Source organism: Rhipicephalus sanguineus, chromosome 5 (assembly GCF_013339695.2).
Source record: "Rhipicephalus sanguineus isolate Rsan-2018 chromosome 5, BIME_Rsan_1.4, whole genome shotgun sequence".
Classification (NCBI taxonomy): domain Eukaryota; kingdom Metazoa; phylum Arthropoda; class Arachnida; order Ixodida; family Ixodidae; genus Rhipicephalus; species Rhipicephalus sanguineus.
In genome coordinates, this window is record NC_051180.1 from 188,522,182 (window position 1) to 188,547,000 (window position 24,819).

The 24,819-nt window shown below is 46.3% G+C and overlaps 1 protein-coding gene across 3 annotated transcripts in view; it reads right to left on the bottom strand.

Annotated features, from left to right (window-relative positions):
• Positions 1–24,332, bottom strand: part of LOC119394526 (transmembrane protein 50A) — a 169,750-nt gene extending 145,418 nt beyond the window's left edge. For 2 of the 3 annotated variants that reach the window (XM_049415809.1, XM_037661853.2), the window contains exon 1: positions 24,154–24,309. In XM_049415809.1, coding sequence (XP_049271766.1) covers positions 24,154–24,252 — 99 coding nt within the window. In that variant the 5' untranslated portion in view covers positions 24,253–24,309. Of the gene's footprint in view, positions 1–24,153 lie in introns of all 3 variants that reach the window. The other variant, XM_037661852.2, reaches the window with a different exon arrangement.
• Between the last annotated feature and the right edge of the window lie 487 nt (positions 24,333–24,819).

The window sequence follows — 24,819 nt, forward strand, 5'->3', positions numbered from 1 at the left end:
TGCTAAGGAAGCTCAAAGAGCAACATATCTACAAGATGCCCTTTGCTGACACACGGCCGCTGGATAAAAAGTGCGCTTTTTCATCCAGCGGCCGTGGCTGACATAAGAGTGAAGTATGCCACACAAGTATAGGCTTCCCAAGCAACGCTTAGCGGCGCTGCTGCTCTTGACAGGCAGCGCCATCTCTGGCAGAAAAAGAGAAACTGGGGCGTGATCAGCGAGCGTTTTCCCTTCTCCGAGTTCTCTCCACCGCGTTGCCGCTCGCTTCCGTGCATGTGCAGAGCTCTCGCGGTGCACTTGCGGCGTCTCACAATGTACCGCGTGCAGTGCGGCTTCAAAAGGATCTTCAAGCTTGACTGGCGCTTCCGAAAAGCGAACTTGATAAAATGAGAAAGGCTATCACGTTAACGGTGAAGAGCAGACGATCGACGACAACCACGCCCGACTCAAAGCGAAATGCATTTCCCAAGTCGCGATTACAACGTGTAGAACGTATACCTCGAGGTAAGTCTCATTCTGGCATGTTAAAGATGAATAATGGTCCACATGCACTCCGAAATGAAGCCGTACACGCTATCGATGTTCTGCGGCGTGGACTACGAATCATATGATTGTTGTTTTGATATGGCATGCTTACAGTAGCAGCCGTGTACTTTCGTGAACAAACGTTTGCGGCGTGCGAAAAAAGATTATACGGCCATGGCACTGCTTCCTGAGAAGGTTTGAGTCAAGTCCTCCGTGCCGCTGGAGAATCACCCGCCGATTAAGACGCGAGGCAGCTAGCTGAGCTTTAACCACTGTGAAGCAAGATGAACTGCTCGCCTCGTTTTTTTTTTCGGCTCTCGCGTCATGCTTGCAGTCTCTTTTTATGATATCGACTTGACAGGCGTATAAAACCTGCAGCGTGAACGCGGCTAGAAAATCGCACAAAGTCAGAAGGTGGTTACTTCAAGGTTGCAATTGCAAAGCATGTATTAAGTGCCAGTTATATTTAGCGGCTTAAATATATATCACCCTAATAAAGTGACAAAAACAAAACAAACCTGCAGAACGATGTCAAAGCTTGCTGAAAATGCACGGACGTCCGTTCCGGCGTGATAAAGCAGCCTTCCCGACGGCTGAAATGCAGGCGCCGAACTTCTGACAATGTGCGGAGTTCAGTTGAATTCAACCAACCGCGCAACGCTAACGGTATAACGCGAATGTGAACGTTCAACAACGACGGGTAGGTCTCACGAGCACGGGGAATCAAAACACAGAGTTGCTTCACCTACAACCGTAACTGGACTTTAACAATGCGAGAAGACAGCGAGTAATCATTACTGTAGTCGATGCGTGCATGCGCCCCGTTACTTACCGATTCAGGTAGTCGGAACGAACGAAAGCGATGAACTCAGACAGCCAAAATAGAAGGCGAGACAGCGCTTTCAGCTACCCACGCTTGCCGCCTTTATTTCTCGTGCGACACGCCCGGGAACCGATACAGTTTAACACGTGAATCGTGTGCCTTGTCTGCACTGTTGTGGCTGGCCACTAAACCGCAATACTTCGGACCACGCTTGCGCTTCCGCGGGGTCGCTTCTGCCATCGTGGAAGTGCGCAGCTTCGCACAGCAAGCCTCTCGGTTCAACGTACCCAGCTGACGGCCTCCCAGCTACCCGCACCGAGAGAAGAATGCGTGCGCACGTGCGCTACCGCTACCGTGAAAGGGGCTGAGTCGGCCGCGCGAAGGTTCAGAGCTTTCCGACAGAGCCGCAGCGCGGCTGGCGCGGCGCTGTCGTCGCGCCGCAAACTTGAGCTTGGGTTCCCTATTCAGTGAATCTGTCTCTGTGGCACTCCCCACTCTCATTGCCATTCAAGAGCTTCCTCTTGATGCTAAATTTACAGCTCAGTTCACAGAAAGAATGGATAAGATTTTTGACAGCCAGAACAGTTCGACCCCAAAAAATCAGGATGATAAGTTGCGGTATGCAATGATTGATGGGTCGGAACACCGTGCTTCCCTTGAGTCATGCATCAGTTGGATTGCCCTATGGCACTTTGGTAGTCCTCGGGACAAGCAGCCGCGCACTGTTAAAGGTTGGCAGATTACAATCAAAGCCTTGTTGTTGCTGTGGACTGGTTTAAAAGAGGACTTGGATTTCACTCATCTTTTCACACGTTGATTGCAGCAAGATCCCCTAGAAAACTTTTTTGGAATCATTTGTCAAAAACATGGCTGCAATGAGACACCAAATGTGTACCAATTCGTGGCGGCTCTAAAACATATTTGGATTGGCAAGCTCTTCAAGCTTTCTCAAGGAAACTGTGAGGTGACAACAATTGCTTTCCTCAACAACTTGGAGAGTGCATCTGCATTGTTGTCAACTATAGCAGCACACCAACCACAAGCCACAGCACGCAGCAGGCCTCTGATTCATTTGATCTGCAGGCATCTTCACAAGATGCGACCGACATGGTGTATGAAAATGTTGTGTACCATGTCGCTGGTACTCTTGTGAACAGCTTTCTTGAACTGAGGACTAGTGAGTGCATATGTGAGAGAACACTCCTTGAAGTGGATGGAGGCTCTCTCCATGAACGACACCAATTCTTTGCACTACTCAAGGTAAGTGGTGTACCCGAGAAACTCCTCGGTTCCATTGCAGTAACCTCTGAATCATGTCTGAATTACATAAAGGAATTAGATTCGGCCTTCAGGCATGAAATCAACTATTGTGCACATTTTTCCAATGTGTGCAAAAATCTGGTGGAAAGGATGCCAATCCGGCAAGCTATTTTCTGTTCAGTTGGCTGCACTGAGAAATTTCTTAATATTCTGCCGCACAAGGCTACATTGGCACATTACATTTGTAAACAAAAACACACGAGAAACAAAGTCAAGGCACAGTGCTTCTGCCAGCAATAACGTAAAGTAGCAGGCTAAATTTATCCTGTGCCTTTTAGAACATGATTATGTAAATTGGATTTCTAGTGCAGCCTTCTGCACTCATTTCCTATCCATTTTTAGATGTGTTGCACTATTTCTTTTTTTATGTGTATATGTACGTATTTTTATGTATATATGTATATTTTATGTAGGTATATATTTATATATGTGTATTTATAATTCTGCTGTGGTTGTATGTAATGCATTGACTACTTTTGCTCCTGCTGCGTTACTTTTGTATTATACAAGTTTAACCGACTAACTTTTTTTTTGAAGCCTTGTGTGCCCCTATCAGCATGAGTATTACAACCAGAGGTTCTGGATTGCTTTAGTATTGGGAAATGCCAACACTTCCCAAAATGCACTGGAAAACCCTGCTCGTTCTGCTTTCTTTCTGTTTGCTTGACATGGTTTGGAAGGCAATCAAACATCCAGCCTCCCAAAAAATGCCAAAATTTATATAATACTGACGACTCGTTTTACACTGAAGCAGTCTTCAGTAACAGTGTGATTAATTCACAATGAACGTTGCAAAAATAGGTTGATTAATTTTATGTCCAAAAACCATGATACGAATATGAGGCATGCAGTAGTGGAGCACTTCAGATATTTTGAGCACCTGGCGTTTTTTTAACGTGCACCTAAATCTAGGCAGATTGGCCTCAAGCATATTGCATCCATTGATATGCAGCCGGGATTCAATCCCACTACGTTCGGGCCAGGAGTTGAGCACCGTAACCACTAGACCACTGCGACGGGCCACGAAGTTTGAAGCATGCATGAATTCAGGTGCTCACCAAGTCCAAAAGATTTTCAGCACCCAGGGGCTCTGTCACTTTTCAATTACAAACCTCTGGTCATGACTGTTGTGCCACTGCAAAGAACTGATGGTGTCAGCTATTCACAGGCATAAAAGATACATTGATGAAGTGCTCAGCTCTGTGAGGATTCCAGAGGGGTTTGTGCAGAAGCTGCGACTCGGTTGACATGCATGTTAGTTTGAAATAGAAGCATGCATCCATACTCACTGAAACTATTCACAACGTACTGTTTGTGTAGAGCAACTGTGTTTCTTGTTTAACTAAACTCTGCAAACTCCGACATTCCACTTCCTGAACCAATGAATGACAAGCGATGCAGTTCTAGTTAGTGACACATTATGATGAAACTGTGCAGCGTTCCCCATCTGCAATTTAAGTACTGCTCAGAAAATCTTCTGACATTGTGATGGATCCAACATGATACCTGGTAAAAAAATAATAGGGAAGCTGCGTTCAACTTTGCACTTTACTCTACTTATTTCTTTGATAAGATGCTTATCTTCGTGTATATTTCATGTTACCTTGAGTATTTCGCACAACTTCGAACTTGACTAATGACCTGTGATCATTCCTGTTATGCACCAGTCACAACCACAATGTTTCCACAAATTTCAAAGGTCACCTCTGCAACTGAGTCTAGACCACTCTTTGTTGCGTTCTTCTCCCTTTATTACTTGAAAATTAAAGCATGCTGTGTCCTGTTCACATCACGTGAGCTTGCCTACAACACATTTACCTGGAGGAAAACATGATCAGGGATAGCTGAGCCAAATGGTAGATTTGTCTCACTGCTTTTACAAAATATGCTGTAGCACTGCAGCATATTATGACATTGATCTACTTATGCTCCATGGGTTCGTCTACATGAGCCAAAGGCTATGACTGTTAGGTGCACTTTCTGTGTACATATATGCAAAAGTATGTGTGTGTGTGTATGTGCAAAAGGGAGTGACACAACGCAGGGCAATAAAAAAAAAAGTACAGGAAAGGGTGTTTTTCCTATACCCCTTGTTTTCTTCGGCTTGCGTTGCGTCATTATCTTTTGCACAGTATGCACCAACCATTCGAACAACTTGTTTTGTTATGATATATTTCAATGCGCGGGATTGTTTCGCTTCATGCTGCTAGTCATAATCTGTACAACTCGTATGTGTACACTTATTTACGCTGATGTAGCACTTTATATGCTTACCCTGCTTATGTGATTGTATTATGCTGTATTATGCGTTTTCGTATCCTATTTATATTGTACGCGTGCTCGATGTACGCATTCCTGTATTCAGGTTTTACCACAGCAGTATTTCGAATCTTTTTCGTTTTCTTTTGTTATTGTTACCGATATTATAGCCCAAATATTGCCTAAACGTGCAGCAATTTACGTTTCCTTCAATAAAATATCATGTGAAGAAAGTTATATGCGCTTTTTGCTTCTCGAGCGAGCGCCGAAAGCGGCTGCTATGCAGCTGCGACGGCGCCGCACGCCACCATTCGCCATGCTACCACAGAGGCTACAACGAAGCAGAAAAACAACTACACACATTACGTACGTACATCGGCAATAAAGAGAGAAGACAGTGCAGTAGCAATTAGTGCGCAAACGCTCGAACCGTCGTCGCGGCCGCGGGGCCGGCGGCACCACGAGCGAGGAAGCGACCGCATACGGGCGCGGCCATATTGGATTTTTTCCTTTCGGATTGGCTCGCCTCCAGCAGAAATCCAAAATCCAGTCAATTACCGCCCATCCCAGGAACCGCCACCGTCGCCGGAAGCGGAAAAACGTCCCCATTGGCCCTATGGGTATGTCACTCCACTGACGGTGTCCTAGGACCCAGCACACTACAACATGCTGTTCGAGTGTGTAAACGGTACATAACAGTGAATACAGTGAGACGATGACAGGATTTTTGTGTTTCTTGAGGGTTTTCAATGTCTTTACGACGCTTAATGAATCCGTGTATATGACTGAATTTCGTAATTGTAATTGCTTAATGTGTTTAACGGCAGCATATATCGCATATGCTTGTGCGGTGAAAATACTTGTATTAGGGTGCAGAACGCCGGTATCGGAGAATGAGGGGCCAACCGCCGCATAAGACACACCAGTGTGACATTCTGAAGCATCTGAAAAGTATTCAGGGCAGGAATATTTGTGCTGTAATTCAAGAAAGTAAGTGTGGATATGTGCGAGTGGTGCGTGTTTTGTAACCTCTACAAAGGATAGGTCACAGTCGATAGTCTGCCACTGCCACGGTGGAAGCTCCATTGCAGGAGGCATCACGCTGTGTTCAAGAAGTGGAACACTCATTTCCTCTGTCAAGCGTCTCACACGGAGTAGGGCTCTCGCACCGAAGGACGGTTGTGAAAAAGGACAGACGTGGACAAATCCTTGATTGTGGCGTGTGAGGGGTGTTCCTTGTTTGCGTTCACTTTGAGAAAATATACAAATGATAAGTAGGATCTCTGTAGATGAAGTGACCACTCATTTGATTCGACATAGAGGCTTTCTACGGGGCTTGTGCGAAAGGCGCCCGTAGATAAGCGAATGCCTAGGTGGTGGACAGGGTCAAACATCTTTAAGGCGCTTGGTGTCGCAGACTGATAGATTATTGCCCCGTAGTCTAGGCGAGTGCGTATGAGGCTTTTATACAAGTTCATCAGACACTTCTTGTCACTACCCCACGTAGTGCGTGACAACACTTTTAGAACATTCATTGTTTTTATGCATTTGTTTTTTAAATACTTGATGTGTGATACGAACGTAAGCTTATTATCTAGAATTAGGCCTAAGAATTTGTGCTTCGTCGTCACTGATAGATGTTGACCACACAGGTTAATACTGTATTTACTCGAATCTAAGCCGATGTTTTTTTCGAAAAAACGATGTGCGAAAGTGGGGGGGTCGGCTTAGATTCGTGTACAATGAATAGGTTTTTTTTTCTTTTCTGGCCTTGCGAATTTTGGGGGTCGGCTTAGAATTGGGGCCGGCCTAGATTCGAGTAAATACGGTATCTGGATCAGGATGAAGGCCTCTCTTTCGAGAAAACAGGACACAGGTGCTTTTCTGAGGATTAAGAGTGAAACCATTCTCGTCTGCCCATTTGGAGATTTTGTTCACACCTAGTTGGACCTGCCGCTCACACATCGAAAGGTTGCACGATTTAAAACCGACCTGCAAATCGTCGACATATGTGCAACAAAACATATTTCGTGGGATGCAAAGACGCAAGGAATTCATTTTGATGATAAAGAGTGTACAGCTAAGTACACCACCCTGTGGCACTCCAGTTTCTTGAAGAAATCGGACACGGAATGTACGATCCGACAAATAGCTCTCTAATATATCTAGCATTCTACCACGTACACCAAGGTGGGACAGGTCTCTTAATATTTCGAAGCGCCACGTTGTGTCATAAGCCTTTTCCATATCGAGGAACACAGAAAGAAAGTACTGCTTGCGGACGAATGCGTCACGGATTTGTGCCTCGATACGTAACAGGTGATCAGTGGTGGATCTACCCTCGCGAAATCCGCACTGGTACGGGTCAAGTACATTATTTGTTTCTAGGAAATGTATAAGTCGGCGGTTTATCATCTTTTCGAAAAGTTTACACAGGCAGCTCGTTAGTGCGATGGGCCTGTAACTCGTAACGGAGGATGGATCTTTGCCTTGCTTCAGAATAGGAATGACCATCGCCTCCTTCCAAGACGATGGGATCTCGCCGGAAAACCAGATGGCATTGTACAGGGAAAGTAAGGTTTTTTGCGTTTCGGCAGGTATGTTTTTCAACATGTCATATACCACACGGTCAGAACCTGGGGCTGAATTACTGCAGCTGTTTAACGATATCTGTAGCTCAGCTAGGCTGAAAGGTTGGTTGTATGCTTCGTGTTTTGTACTTTTCTGCTCTAGTTTTTGCTTTTCTATTCTTGTTTTGTACCGTTGGAAGACTTCAGAGTAATGTGCGGAGCTGGACACTTGTTCGAAGTGTGCGCCTAGGTAGTTCGCCTGGTCTTCCAAGCTGTCGCCTTCTGTGCTTAGTAGAGGAAGTGGATGCGCTTGTCTTCCTACTACCCTAGTAACTCTGTTCCATACTTTAGCCTCCTGTGTATACGAATTGATGCCTGATAAAAACTTCTGCCAACTTTCCCTTCTAGCCTGTCGGCGCGTCCTCCTGCCTTGGGACTTTATGTTCTTAAAGTTGATAAGATTCTCCATTGTCAGAAAATCCCGAAGCAACCTCCATGCTTTGTTTTGCTTGTTGCGTGCAATGCGACAATCATTATTCCACCATGGGACACGTTTTCCAGATAGCCCACTTGTTTGTGGGATGCATTTGGTTGCAGCATCGGTCAAAAAGGCTGTAAAGTAGTTCACAGCAGCTTCTATACTTAAGGTACACATGTCAGTCCAGCTTAAGTGGGCAAGTTTTCGAAACTGTTCCCAATCGGCTCTTTCAGTCTGCCATTTAGGGACATGTGGTGGATATTGATTTGTTATTGCTGCGCTTAGAACTATTGGAAATGGTCACTTCCATAGGGATTCCCAATAACTTTCCAATTAAGGACTGGAAGAAGGGATGGAGATGTAATGCTGAGGTCTACTGACGAGTAGGAATTGTTGGCGAGATTATAATATGTTGGCTCTTTCCGATTCAACAGACACGCGCCGGAAGAAAAGAGAAAATTTTCAATCAGACGACCTCGTGCATCGCAGTGAGAGTCACCCCATAGATCGCTATGCGCATTCAAGTCCCCAAAGACCACATAAGGCTCCGGCAGCTCATCCACCAAGGACTGGAATTCTTGTTTTTGTAGGTTGTATTGTGGCGGTATGTATAGAGAGCAAATGGTGATGAGTTTATCTAAAAGAACTGCTCGAGCAGCTACTGCTTCCAGGGATGTTTGTAGTGGTAAATGTGTACATGCTACTGATTGATTGACTATAATGGCTACACCACCAGATGATACCGTGGCATCATCTCGGTCCTTACGAAAAATGACGTAGTTGCGTAGAAAGTTTGTGTGTTGTGGTTTTAAATGTGTCTCTTGTACACACAGCACTTTTGGGTTGAGTTCGTGGAGGAGTTCTTGAATGTCATCGAGGTTTCGAAGAAGACCTCTGATGTTCCACTGTAATATTTGTGTCTGCATATTAATCATTGAAAGGTGCTGGGTGTACAGTAAGGAAGTGTGGAGCGTTCAAGTGAAATACTTTGTTTCAGGAGGCAGGACGGTCGTCCGGCCCCGTTATTGGCTTTTTTGTTTTCTTGGCACGGTCCAGAAAACTGCACCGGTGTTTCGGCACCCGAGGTGCCGACGTTGTGTCCATTGCCTCCTCGGAGGCACTGGATGCCCGCACGGGCGGGCTAGTTGTTCGAGTTTCGGTCCTCGCCTGGTGAGACGAGGCCTTGAGACCCGACGGCCCTGGAGTCGCCGGTCCCTGTTCGCGAGTTGGCGGAGTAGCCTGAACTACTGCCGCCTTGGGGGCAGGTGCCACAGCCGACGGTCCGCTCAGAACGGGCCGGGCGAGTGGCGGAGGTCGGTGCGACGCTGCCCCCTGACGCGCCGCATCCGCATAAGTTGTGCCATAGAAGGGTGCGCATCTCTTCCTGGCTTCTCTGAAAGAGATGTTGTCTCTCACTTTCAAAGAAATAACGTCCTTTTATTGCGATAGCAATTATATGGACAGTCTCGGCTGGATTTTGCCGTCGCCGTCGCCGCCGTCATGCACCGTGTATGTATAAGTATGTATATATATATATATATAAAAGCCCCAAAGAAAAATAATTCAGAAAAATGCTTCTGAAGCGCGGAATCGAACCAGGGACCTCTTCCTCCGCAGCGAGTGGCGCTAGCCACTACGCCACGAAACGCAGATCCTCCACGTAGGTAACGGCGAGCGTTATATACACACCGTTTACCGTTGGACGGACTCAGAGACGGCTGCGCTTATAAGCGTTTCTTCGTTACCAGCGAGATGGCGTTAGGAGCGCGACAGGCGCATTTAAAAGTCGTCGGCGAGCTCGCTCGCTTCTTCTTATACTTGCACAGGGAGATCCCTGCCCTTCCGCTGTCTGCTCGCACGGTTTTCTTGTGCTGAGGGGACATCACGCTTTCACCGTGATGTCCGCGCTCATGTTACGGAGCGTACGAAAGCCACTCGAGCTCAAGGGACGCCGCTAAACGAACAAACAGAAGATGAGCGCGAACTATCAAGTGTCACAGCTCGACACTTCAAGCACGCTAGTTTCCTTCGCTGCTTCGGCCGCCTTTGCAACAGGAGCGCTGTTCAAACTGAGAGTATCCAATGGCGAGCCTCACTTCATATAGCATTAGTTTCTTGCTATCGCATTCATTGCTTCGGCCTTGCGGCGAAAGTGGGACTTTTTCTTTCTTCCATGCAACACAAGACCGTGAGTATGCGGGGTGCTCATCACCGCAGTTGGCACAGTGAGCTGCAGCCTCACATTTGTCTGACATGTGCTCTTTAGATGCACACCTGGCACAGGTAGGTTGTCCTTTGCACGTTAGAGAGCTGTGGCCATACTTTTGGCAGTTGAAACATCTTCATGGGTTGGGAATATATGGGCGCTCTCTTAGTTTCGTGTAGCCTGTTTCTATGGTCTCTGGTAGTTCGCTCGATCCGAATGTTAGTATTATGTGCTTGGTTGGTTTCTCTACGTTGTCCCTTCTTATTTTGATTCGTTGTACGTTGACGACATTTTGTTGTTTCCATCCATCAAGAAGTTCAGGCTCGGAGAGGTTCAAGAGATCTACATCTGAGACGACACCACGGACGGTGTTCATGGACCTATGCGGGGTGACTGTGACAGGGATGCTTCCGAATGATGTAAGGTTGGAGAGGTTTTCGTACTGTTTTCTGTCTTTCAGCTCAAGGAGTAGATCACCACTGGCCATCTTAGTCACCTTGTAACCTGGTCCTTTTTCGTCTGACTGCTCGCTGTGGATAACGTGGTACTTTGGAAAAGGGTCATGCGTTTTGGAAAAAAGTTGCAGGGATGCTTCGGTGCGTACCCTTTTGAGGGTACGATCGGTTTTGGAAAAAGATGAACTTAACATAGCATGCGTTTGTGTTTCGGCGACGGTGCCAACCGCCCACCACCGAGCCCAACAAGGGGACGCGACAGGAGATGTCCGAAGACAAGTCTGCCAGCGCCAGTTGTACACCACCGCTATAACCATATATGGTGAGCCAAGACTGGTCATCCACACAAGGTTAACCCTGGCCGCCAGGAAAAACGGAAGTAAACAGAAGTGAGGAGAATACAGGAAAGATGAGAAGTCAGAGACAAGACGAAGGTCTAGGAAGACAGGGACACGAAAAGGCGACTGCCGATTTCCCCTGGGTGGGTCAGCCCAGGGGGCCGTCTACGTGAAGCTAGGGCCAAAGGGGTGTGTTGCCTCTACTGGGGGGCCTTAAAGGTCCAGACACCCGGCATCGGCTCAACCCCCAGGATCCCTTTTTCCCCAGACACGGCAAAGCCACACACGGCTAGGTGTGGGAGGGGGTCGAAATCCCCCCGTTAGCTCGGGTCCGTGGTGTCGCTACACACCAAACGCCTGCTTGCGCAGGCGCCCCTGCGGGGGCTAGCAATATGGAAGCATACTTGTTAAACAAGAAACAAATCGCAGTAAAGTAGAGGAGAGGTGAGCTAGTTGGAAACGACACAGGTTTGCAAAGATCAGCATTAACAGGACGAAGCTCAAGGTGAGAAGAACACAGTACGAGCACTGTACTGTTCAGCACTCGTACCGTCTTTCTCGCCTTGTGCTCCGTACTCTTCGCGCCGATTTTTACAAACGCGCATCGTTTCCAACTAGCCCAGTTCTCTGCCTTACTACAATTTGTTCTTGAAGGATTCAAGAAATTTTTGCAGCAATCGACTCTTGAAGCCATAAACTCAGACACTGAGGTCATTCGGTGATTACTTGGAAAAGTGATTCATGAAACCTTTAACATAACAGTATAATTCTATTCGTTAAATATTCTTGAATAGACAGGGAGGTTGAAAATGTCAAAAATGCGTTTTTCAAGGTGGTGACCTACCTTATTCAAGCTCTAGTCATGAGCAGGGTGACGTATGGTTCACCATACCGCACACTCTATCATCAGATGGGCCTACAAGGCAGCACTTGGTCTACCACATAGCACGTAAACGGAACACTGTAACTGCAGTTTACTTTAAGGGACACTAAAGGCAAATAGCAATTTATGTCAGAGTGAAAGGTCAATGTGTGAGTCTAAAACGTCAATACGTCTAAACGAACGTCTAAAACGTCAATAGTATCAACAGCAGCGCTCTAGTAATCGAGAAATTAAGGTAAATGTAGGACACGATGTGCGCCACGAGCGGGACATTTTGGAAATGATCCTGATGACATCAAAGAGTCCCGGGTACAATTTACCACTACTAATCAAACTAGTTGCAATAAAAAAAGAATCTTCCGTGTATGACAAGACATAATAAAATGCTCCTTGTTAGTTTGTTTGATTCATGGAAAAAAACCTATTGGCGCTACCATGGGGAACAGCGTGAGTGGTTCAAAAGTTCCGTTTTCGCCGAGCTGCGCGTCTCAGTGGTAGTTTCGGTATCGCGTACTGCTGCGTGTGCTTGGCTCTCACTGTTTTCGGCCTGCCGATACTCTACTTCTGCTGCTGCTGGCCAAGCTAAGCTCCGTTACAGTGAACTATACAGTTTCGGAGTGGCCCGTGGCTGCGTCTTGGCAAGGTTGATGGGCGTTGTTGCACAAGAAACCGTAGCTTCAGCGGCCGGGCAACGCTGGGCACGGCAACTGCTACGTCAGAAGGTCTGTTCAGGCGGGTGATTTGAATTGCGCTGCCGTGCGGACCACTAAAACGTGATATTCTTTCAAAATAAGCATTTCCTTGGCACAAATCAAGCACTACGAGGTTTCTGCAACGCTATTGCAACAATCAACGTCGACTTAATATTTGCCTTTAGTGTCCCTTTAGAGTTGCAGAACACCTCTTGTCTTCAGGTTATAGTGAAGCCACACGGTAATGCAATAACACATTAGAGGTATCAATAAATGACTAACAAACACTTGTACTGAATTTCTCGAACAGTAGCAAATATTAAAGTATGTTATGGTAAAAGTTGTTTGTATTGCGTTTTACTACAGCCTTTTTTCAAATCAGAGAGCCATTCATACAACAAAGACAACACGAAGCCTATCTATCTGCTTGCATTTGTTATTACAAGCATACTTTAGCAAAGTGTTTGCTTGGTTAGGCAACTTCGAGGGTGCACAATGTGACAGTAACAAGAGGGACCTGGATAAGTGGTGTCTTCCAACTGAAATTTATCATTTGAAAATACAAAATATATACAAAAGGCGTTTTAGCATCCGCAACATTGTGTTTTTTTTTTGTCATGTGCACAGCTTTAGTAAATGCTCCCCAGCCTCCACTACATATTTTACTTGCACCCACATTGACTCTCTGCTAAGGGTGGCTGAGAGTTAGTAGGGCGATGAAATTAAGAAATTCGCAGGCAATAAAGTGAGCTCACACAGGACAGTGCAATTTGGAGATAATTGGAGAGAAGACTTACTTCCTCCTGCAGTGTAGCAGATATAAAATAGGTGGATGATGAATGCAAAAAACCGATGTACAAAGATAGCTTACTTAAAGTGGGAATCCTTCACATTTTCATTTACATTCCTGCATTGGTTTGTAAGGTTTAAGGTCCCAAAGAGACTGTCGCTTGTCCCGTTAACAGGGTGGCAATCACCGGGCAGATTCCAAGGGCTGACGTATCGGCCCCCCGAAATGCACCACGAAAGCACGGACAATTTAGAGTAGATCCTTTTAGTGCACCAGCGAACACTGGTTGTGGTCCAAAGACCGAGTCAGAGCCAAGAGATGATAACACAAATAAAATATATTCTCAGTTAAGGTAGTACAAGCATCACACAAACATGCAAACTCGGCTGGTATCAATTACAACTCACAGTATAACTTAGATGGTGTTTAACACAACAGCAGGGGTGGAAGTGGTCTTCAGCCTTTTGGAGCAGCTCAGGGAGCAGGAATAATGCTGTTTTGGAGCAGCTTTGGAGCGATAAAATGGGAGTTTTGGAGCAGCTTCGGAGCATCAAAAAGTGTGTTTCGGAGCGATGAAAATTAGTTTTGGAGCACACTTCTCAGGTCAAACATGATCGTTTATTGAAATCTTTTATTACTGGTTAACACAAAAAATTCCAGTGGTTTTTACTAAACATTCAGTACTGACGAGCCGACCAGATTACCCCAAATTAATAATATGCATGTACATATGATCCCATCACTAAAGCATCGCAGTTGACAGAGCAATAACTTGGAGAAAACAAGAGATAAGTGATGTTTTGTATCGTTACACTTGACTAGACCTGACAAATGAAGAAAGTTCATGTTAATAAAAGAACGTAGCTGACATGAACAACAACTGAAGACTAGAGATAATAAAAGTTACCTTCATTCTAAACTTAATGACACTCTATGAAAATGAATTTAAAAAGCGTATGCTCCCGTCATTGAGGCACAAACATTCAATACTGATGAGCCGACCAGACTTACCGCAAGTTAATATTATACATGCATATATGACCCCATCATTAGAACATCACAGCTGACAGAGCAATAACTTGGAGAAAAGCAAGATATAAGCGATGCTTTGGATCACTACATTTGACTAGGCCTCAGACATATGAAGAATGGTCATGCCAATAAAACAACGTAGCTGAGATGAACAACTGAAGGCTAGAGGTAAGGTAATAAAAGTTACCTTCATTCTAAACTTGACACTCTATAAAATGAATTTAAAAAGCTTATACTCTCGTCATTGAGAACTGAGAGAACAGGAGAACTGAGAGGAAAATATAGACAAGCACTGCACTGCGTAGCTAAACCTGACTACATATCAGAGAATTTTTTTAATGTTGACATAGAATGCTATGGCAGTGCATAAGACAGAACACCAGTGCAAGAAGAATCGCAGGCGGTAATAGGCTTGTATACTCGGCGACAACTTTTCTTGAGAGTAGTGTGGAAACTACAGAACCGAAGCGCAGGCCTTCTACCGCGCCCAAAAATAGACAGTTATAGTTTAGCGGGTTTAACGGAATAGCGGGCTTACCGGAATAGCGGGATCGAAGTGCGCATGTGCAGTACCGTAAACGACCCGTAGCGTTTACCGTACGCACGCTATTTTTCAGATTTAGCGTTAGCGTGTTTGCGTGGTTAACGTAGTGTACGTAAACATGGCGACGGTTTTCGACGCCCGCTTCGAACTGAATTTGGCGTTGATGTGGACGGACCCACTTCTTTCGTAGCAAACGACTGTGCGATATGGCTTCGCTTGCCTTCAGGTAGCTTCGACGACACGGTATTACGGATAACTTAGCGTAGTTTTTGAGATCGCTTCCCATTTCGAACGTCCCTAGGCCTATCTAGAAGATCGGTGTAAACAAGTCTGCAACATGAAAATTTTCGCTTTTGGTGCTTAGTTCATATTTATTTACTTTTATTTTCACCAAAAAGAGGAGTAATATTGCTGCGTGCGGGGATACAGGCGAGAATTCTCGGTTTTTTCTTTTCACTTTTTTTAACGTATTCATCCTCCTCCAGGTGGCGCCACCATGCCAGCTCGGGCACGTAAACCATCCCGTAAACGTTATCCCGCTAAACTAAAACGCGCTGTCGGCAACGAACGTTTGCGGCACGGTAACGCTATTCCCTTAACCCCCGCTATCACGCTAACGCTAAACTATAACTGTCTAATAGTACTTAAGTTTACTGATAATTTCTTCATTGGCCTTGCTGAAATAAGCGCTGCTTTATGTATTACGAGTTGCAGGAAGTTATCGTTCACTTTGCAGAATGCCTTCCCATTACAGTTAATGCCTTCCTACTATAGTTACTACTAAATACAGTTATCGTTCACTTTGTGCCTTCCTTTTCATTCCATTTCTTGACAGCACCACGCTTAAGCACACCCGTCTTCCAAACATGGCATCCACGACGTAGTGGGTCAGTGTGCGGCCGCAAACACGCTGTTTAGTTCTCCAAGAAAAATATACTCGTAATATGGCACTAAAATGTACACTCAACCATCGAAATGTTTCTCCCATCCACATTTTCGTGCATATAATTTTCTAAAAGCGTTAACGATGCGAGCGACCAAAACTGAAATCAGCCGCAAGCTGGTGTACTACTTACGGAGCAACACGAATGAGCGGAAGCCGCGCCTCCATAGCCTTCGCTCCAATGTCAAAGTAAGTTGTCGCCACTGACCTCCATTAAAAAGGCTGGATGGCGCATCCCCGCTCTGCGAGGCGGGCGCTTGTGAAGTCACCGGAAGGTCCCCTGTTTGTCCCGGAAGCTGGCGTCTTCTGTCCGTCTCAGTCGCACAATTCAAATATTCTCTGGTGGCAGCTGTTGTTATGATCGTTTTTCTTTTTCATTTTTTCAAACTCTGCGATTACGCCTCACTTTAGATGCCGACGAACGCTACACGAAAGATGACAGACGCCGTGCTGACACCGTCCGAATATGGCGGAGTGCTGCAACGTACAAAATGCGTAAAAAGTAATGCAACGTTGAGGTACTTACGCATGAAATCTTTTCCCTGACGACTTTTCCGGTCGATTCGTACAGTTTACTGCGCTACAGGCAGGTATTTCTTTAAAAAAGAAGAGAGAAGCTCTGTTGCGGGACAAAAACGGCAGCTTCCGGAGGCTTCACGCCCGTGTGCTCAATGCGCCATCCAGCTCCTCCTAGTGGAGATCAGTGGTTGTCGCCGAGTATGGCGATGTAATACTTGAAGGAACTAGTTTGCTGCTAAACATGAAAAAAGAAGACACGAAATGAGGTTTGCACACAAACACCACCATAACAAGGATTCAGTTGGCCATCATAGACTAAAGAGTTTAGCCATCTGCTTTGATTCACTCAAGCACAGAGTGCAGTTAAGAGTTCACAACCCCCAGCAAAGTATTGCCACTCTCTACTGTGTCCATGTCCCTAGCGTCCAAACCGTTGCTTATAAGCTCTTGCGCATTTGTAAGTAGAGCTTTGAGGGATGACAGTCGGGTTTGGAGGCTCGACTTCTTGTGCCACGGTGATAACAGCGCTGAGACGAGCACTTGCAAGCATCACGACTTATCCCAAATACAACGTGACCGAATGACACTGGATATGGATGCGGCTGTGTCCTTTGTGTAGCCAACACTCAGTGTTGCTTGGTCGACACGATAAGACTCGACTAGATTTGGCGCTTTGCACTTCCAATGGTAAATTTTCTCGGAAATTGCCATTTGTGCACAGCTTGGCGCAGCAGGCCAGATTGGCGCAGGATGTTGCAATTAGCGCAGCACTTTCACCCCTGCAACAGTAACAAAACAAACAGATCGCGCGCTACAAATGCAATCTCATGCATTATGAACTATTCCGAGAACAGTTAAAGTCTTGAATATTCACCAAACATATCCAGCCCACAGTTCTTGTAACGTAACTTGAATGCTTCTCTTCCAGGAAACACTCACGCAAACTCAGCGCTGATCGTCGTTGTTCACTTCCTTCGTCAGCCCCAATTGTTTCTCTTCCAGGAAACACTCACACAACTTTTCACTGCTCATACAGCGTCATCACTCGATTCTTCCAGATCGACGACTGACTGACCGCACTACATCATAAAACACGTCTTCCTTTGCCGACGGAACCACACTCAACATAACTTCATCTCCGGACTGACTACTCTTTTCCCTCGTCGGTGCACGCTTACACCTCCTCGCTCCCGGGTTCCAGAAGCGTTGGGTGTGTTCTTCGATGTGCAGCACAGCCAAAGCTAGGGAAAGGGCGAGATTCTTCTCGTCGGTTCCACTCACGGTGGCGTCACTGGGCGTTGCATCTGTTCTTTCGCAATGTTTCCAGACTTTGCCGGGCATTTGATCCGCGACTCCTGTTCGACGGTGGCCGTTTCAAGGGGGGGGGGGAGGCGGCACGCCGGCGTCTTTGGATACTTGCTTTTTTCGTTGCACGCGCTTGTTGAGCGAACGGCTGGCGCCGTGAATTCCTACTGTCGTCTGAAACCAGCCGCGCTCACTTTACTAACGCGCTTGTTTGTGACAGCGACTCAGCCTATGATAGACACCATAATGGAGGGGCTCTGGATAATTTCAGCTACTTGGGGTTCCTTGACATTTACTGATATCACACAGTACACAGGCTTCTAGCATTTCGCTTTCGTTGAAATGCCACCACTGTGGCCCAGGTCGAAGCCGCTTCTTTTCGATAAGCAGCCAAGCACTCCCGCATCAACACTAACTTCTTATGCATGTGACCACCTCACTAGCACAGTTTCAGGCATTATTTCATAATGAACATAAACTTTCCAAACCTGTTGCACATGTACTGGTATGAAAGAAGATAGTTTGCGAATGATGTTATGCATATGTTCATACAGTTAACCAATTCGAATTCACGCCTTAAAACATACATACGTGAAATTAAGTTCCATACAAGGTGGTTACTTGAACTGGTATTGCGCATTACGGGGAAAGAAGAAACGGCCAAGCAGACCGATAGAAGAGGACAGAGCGCTAACTTCCAACGTCATCTTGTGTCGGTCTGCTCGACCGTTTCTTCTTTCCCGTAATGCGCTATACCAGTTCAACTACGACGAACCAACTCACCCAATCTTCAACACTTGTGGTTCATACGCCTTGGTGATTGACCATTATGAATTTTATTTGCCACAAGGCACAGTGCGGTCACATGCACAGCCAAGCAGTACACGCGTGATGTATTTGCATGACATGTCTGTGTACTCAGCAATATGTAAATAACAGTGAATTCAGCGTAACATATTATTAATATTCGATGCTTTACCAAACTGCATTTTGTATGATGGTATCCTCATGGATCCTGTGCCCTAATTCGCATGTCTATCTCGTCAAAGCACTGTACGATGTTCCAGTAAAAGCACAGCAAAATTGATGTTGGACAAGTTGCTTCTCACCCAGCACCAGGTACATGTGACTTGGGAAGAAGTACGAAGTACGAGTTCATTCTAGAAAAGTGTTTGCGGACATTATTTAGCCTCTTACCATGAATGTGCAAAGAATAAAGCTTGATCAGTTAGGTCAGCCGGCTGCGACAGCGATCTTGCCTCAATGTATGATAACAGTTAAGACCAAACATTTGGAACAAGCCATAGTTGTTGTTTGCACCAATTCACAAAGCAACATCAGTGTTGATGACTACATATAGTCGAATGCAAGATTCTAGAGACCACGGAAGCTAGTGCCAAAATGCATTGCTGTTCCTTCTGTAGGCTTCACAGCTATGTTCAAGAGCATGTACAACACACACGCATCTTTTTCCACCTGCAAGTCTGCTCATTCACTTGCTCCAACCGGTTGCGCACCAGAACGTGGGACAAAGCGCAGGGTGTCAGTTTTGCAGTCACCGTGGAAGTGTCCAAGCAATGATATGGTGATGGAAATACCTTGTTTCCACAACTGAAGTGTTTAGTGATGTCATTGTTTGGCGCTTCCACAAGAAACAGTTTTAGAATAGGATTTGTAGCGCTAGTGTTGCTTGCATACAATACACTGTTTTCGTAACGTGTGTACACAAGAGGTTATTATATGACACATCCGCAATAGCGACAAACGTTAACGATGTGCTTTCTTTTGTGGTTTACGTGTGCCTCTCTGTGTCCTTCCTTGAAGTTCCAGCCTTGAAGAAGACAAGTCCACTTGTCGAAACGCCTGCTCGAGCACCCACCCCCTGCTTATGGATTTTTTTCATCTCTGTCCTTGTTTTTCAAGCGCGTCCAAAATTACAGTATGCTATTCCAACTAGCCAAGGAAAAAGCACTCCTGAACGTTAACGCAAAGCTTTGCATATGTTATTCTAAAACTGCCTATTGACTGCAGAAGTGACATCTTGCACTCTCGCCCACGGTCCGTTATGTGCACGCTTGAAGTGGGTAGACTGGCAGATAGGAAAGGACGCACTGGCTATTTCAAACTTAATAATAACTGCTGGGGTTTAACGTCCCAAAATCACGATCTGGTTATGAGAGACTCCGTAGAGGAGGGCTCTGGAAATTTCGACCACCTGGGGTTCTTTACCGTGCACCTAAATCTAAGCACACGGGCCTCGAGCATTCTCGTCACCATAACCACTAGACCACCGTGGTGGGGTACTCTCAAACTTAACCCTGAACCCGTGAGAAGGTGCAATCATGCAGTTTGGCACACACTCTCGTGGTCTTTAGAATTTTTCCCTCAACTATATGTTTTCTTTATAGGTAGCACAAGACTGTAATGCTTGCCTTCTCTCCCTTTCGTTTTTTTCTCCATGGGTAAGGCGAATGAGTCCATCAGGCATTCTGGGATGGGCGTGTTATATCAGCAGCGCTCACAGCTCTTTTTCCGTGGTTCAATTGTGTAGGACACATCAGCCATAATTAAATTCTTGCTTTGCACCCGGTTCCAGCACAGCTAACTGGATTTGTGCAGTCTGAATCACACTTGTCTAGAGCAGTCAAGCGCGTGGCTGTGGACGCAGGCGCCGTCCGCAGTCGCCACCTTCTGTTCATGCAAAAGGATCCAGCATGCAATATGACTATGTTAGGTTTGTCGCTCTCTGCATAGTTCTGTGAAAAAAAGATGGCGGCTAAGTGGCCGCTCTAGAGAAGTGTGATTCAGACTGTACTACTTATGGCAAATTCTACTGGGAGCACAGGAGCACTCAAAAGCACACTGAAAGTGCTCTCTTCAGAGCCAGCGTGTCTCAGTGGTTGAACCTAAGAAGGAGCACTGTCATCGTAGAGCGAGAGCGCTTTTGTGGTGCCGAGAGCAGCCAGCAGCAGCTCGTAGTTCTATCACCTGAAAAGCAGAGTAGGCGCAGTACGAGAGTCACATGACTTTTAAAGGGGTACTGACACCTTTTTTCGAAGGCGAGTTTACTGTGCCATGCATATCTCCTGTATGCAGAGACGGCCCTGAGCAAGTGTGAAGCTCAGAAAATGCTGATAAGGCATTTTAATTTGATATTAAAGTCAATTTTTCCATGGCGCACCTACTACTACTGACATCGACACTAGCTTGACGTCAGGCTACAGTACAAATTCTGGTGACTTCACGCAGCAGTCTGGCTAGTTGTGATGACGTTAGGTACAAAAACTTCCAAGATGGCCGCTTGTGCGTCATCAAAACTTCCAAAATGGCCGCTTTTGCGTCACCAACGGAGCCACGTTGCGGAGCGGCCGTGGAAATGTCACTGTATATTGTGCGAGCACGTGACGAGAAGCGCATACCGTGTTGTGACGTCAGGGTACAGTAGGAACCGAAACTAGCTTTTAAAAACATACTGTAATTACTTTTTCAGGGCGAACTCACGCTTAGCACTACCTTTTCTAGGCTCTTGAGGGCTTGAACTTTCATTTGACGCAAAGAAACGACAACTGAAAATATTCGTGTCAGTACCCCTTTAAACATTACATTTTCCGTATTTGTAGTAATTTTGCTTGGTGGATCATGAACGCTTCTGCGGCACCAAGAGCAGCCAGGAGCAGTTCATAGTGCTCTAGCTTGATAATCAGAGTAGGCACAGTACTACAAGTCACGTGACCTTTAAACGTCCCGTTCTTCGTATGTTCTAATTTTGCTTCAGCTGGCGAGCGCAGCGGCAATGGTAGCAACCATGTGTTCGACACCACTGATGAGGGCCGTATTGGTGCCGTCTGCATGGGTATCGATGATGACGGCTACGAAGTGTATGCAGCTATGTTTGCTGGATGTTTCGTTGCACAAACGTACTATGTAACTGCAAATTAGGATAATGGCGAACATGCAAATGACAAATTTCATGCATATTTTGCTGCTGCCCCACAGAGAATGCTGGGGCTTCGAATGTTTTGATCGCATGGTTTCTTCCTCCCCACTCGTCACCGTCTCACCTGCTCTCCGGAAGCGTTCCGCATTCCAGTGGCAGATCGAGTGGCTCTGCTCTCAGTGCCCTGCCCCCCAATCCTCAATGCATGACGCCCCTACTCCTGTTCTCTCAATGGAATTTGCCATTAGCCTCATCCCTCTCGTGCAGACAGGTGGCGCCAAGAGCCTTGAGAAAAGCGACTGAGGTGCAAAACACCCTGAGCTAAACAAAAAAAAGCGACCTTAAAGCCGGCTCCTTGGGGCAGCGTGCGCACAATCGTGCACCGGACTTGTGATGAAGAAAAGGAAGGCACTGAGGCTTCATCATTGTGTCTGTAACACACGACGTCAGGCAACAAATTAAAAGCAGCGAGCCAATAGGATCCGTGCAGACGTAATGCCGACGAAGCTGCCTCTAGTGAAACAAAGTGCAAGCCTGGTAGGAAACTCTTGCCTGCTCGCACCACTTGCTCCACAGTCCCACGGTGACAGCGCGCGACATTCTTAAGAGCCGTTTGCTTTGTATCAATTGTAAATAACCGGTATCATCGAATGAAGAATACTGTAATTGCGACAGTGGCACTGGTTGTCGTTTTCCCACTCAAACAAGATGAAAGTTCGCCGAGTAGAGGCGGGAGCATGTTGTGGATATTTGGGAGCCGCGTCGTCTGCCTTGAGACCATCGTTTAGAGGGCACTCAATGCTGCCGATATTCCTCAGCCCGCGCATGCCGTTGGTGCTCCTTGCTCAAACTGTGAAGGACGAAGTTGGCCTCCAAGTTATTTGTAATGAAGGTTTTAAGACCGTAAACAAATGGGCAAGTTGCAATGTCCATGGAGCATTCAAAGCTAAGGTGACAAGGAGGAAAGATAAACTCACTTTCCTCCCACATTTGAGTGTTTTGGGTATACGTTCTAAGCTGCAGGAAGGCCCCATGACAGTGGTTTACTCGTTTTTGATGCGGAAGTCATTGCATTCACGTACACAACGGCCGCCACGTGTTGAGTCTTCCTGCGACTCCGGCACGGCTGTCGCAGCTGGCCGAGCAAATGCCCCTGCTTTCATCGATATGAAAGCATGACATGAACTGTATCTAAACAACCAAGAACTGAAACGTGAGCAGCATACCTCCATTATCGCGGATCCTGGTGCGTTTATTATATTCTGTGGGGCGCACTTCCCCGTGATAGTTGGTCCGCTCGGCAAAACCTCTTATGCCCCTGCAGTAGTACGGAAAGCCAAGCTAGTTGGTACGAATGCGTAGTACAATAGCGCAGGAAACACAGAGACAGAGGCAAGAGCCTGTATTGTCTCTCTTGCCCGTGTCCCTATGTTTCTTGCGCTATTGTACCGTGTATGTCCTATGCCCCGCTTCAAAAAGTTGTCTGCACTTTCGTTACAGATTATCGCCGCGGAAGAGGCAGGCTATTCCTTATAGTTCTCTGAATCCAAGTTTTATTACTACTGGCGCGCTTTGCATTGCCGTAGCTAGCTAAACGCACGCCATGGAGACTCGCTCGGCGGCTGGTTGGAATAGGCACTGTGAACGAACGCACTGTGAACTGGCCCCGGTGTTCTCGTTTGCTTCAAGCTGCCGCTTTAGCCTGAGGGTGGCAAGCTGTGCGTATTGTGTGCTACCGTTGCTCTCGTTTAGTGAGCAAGACGGCACGCGCTTTCACTCAACGAGCTCGTCCCCTCTGTTGTATCCCCCAGCTCATGCATATTCTGTCGCCGCGTTCGCCTCAGGGTGCAGCCTGCAGGCTCTTGCGAAATGCAACATAAGCTTTAAGTTTAAAGGTCTGAGGCACCTGCTAACAATCTAACGTCTTTTGAAAGCCAACGAAGACGAAGACGCGTCGAGCGAAGCAGCAAAACACGGCGCAGTGGCTTTCCGCCGATTGCGTCGTCTGCTCCCATATCCCGTCAAATTTGCTACCGTGGCCGCTGTGACAAATGGTAATGAACGCGCTCTTAGGAGAGCCCAATCGAGGTCGTAAAAATTAGATTAGGAATACGCATACGAACTCAAAATCAAACAGAGTAGCGGTGTTTTTGTCGAATAATCGCAGTTGCAGCTATTCGTCGGCTTAAAAATAAAGTGCTTACCGCAAGCCTTTTCGTTGTACTGGCAGCTGCAATAAATCTACACGACATATTTACCCCCAAACAAAGCGGCAGGGTTCTGTTTGGTGTCACAGAAGTCTCTTGCCAGACTGAAGCCCAGTGACACGGGCACACCACGGACGCTGGCAAAATACTGAGAAGGGCGAAGCGGCTCGTGGTTACGTGCACCTCAGTGACACGGGCATACCACGGACTTCTGTGACACCAAACAGAACCCTGCACAATCAGCAGAAAACCCGGACGACGACCGCCGCTATTTCGATCAAGAAGTGCTTCTCGAATGAGACTAACGGGAAGCCATGAAACGCTCACCAAAGACCCGGCCACAATCGACGCTATTGCATTCCTCTTTTCGCCGAGCTCCATCCATTCGGGGCGGTTGAACTGAATATTGTCAAAGCACCCGGCCATTTCCACGCGACTAAGGAAAGCTTTACGCGTTTACGCTTCAGCCGCTTCGGAAGACAGCTTCAGCAACTTGCAGCAACTCTACCTTGCTGCTGCTGATGATGATGATGATTGGTACCTTGCCCTTTGCAACGGGGCATAGAGTTTCTTACAATCATTGGGGTGATTCGACGTAAGATCGAACAATCGATGGCTGGTCGACCTCTCAAATTTATTTCAAAATTTTATATATTATTGCCTGATGAGTGGAAAGAAGAGATCCGCAATTCGTTTTGCCGCCAAAAATTTTTTCGAAGCACAGGAAATCAATAATGACGAAGAGGTGGAGAGGAGCGCTCATCCGCTCTGCTGTTTTGGCCAACTTTCGTTATAAATTGCACAAAATATATTAAAGTTAGGTAGCTGAAATTTTTTTAACTAAATATGTGCATGTTTTTGATTCTGCTCAGGTAGTTTTAGTTTTGATGTGTAGTGTAGATGTTTTTATAAAAAACCTCAAAATTGGCCCAGGAAACGTTATTTTCTTTACTTTGAAGGTCTTTATCTCGAAAAATACTTGTAGCAGAGCAA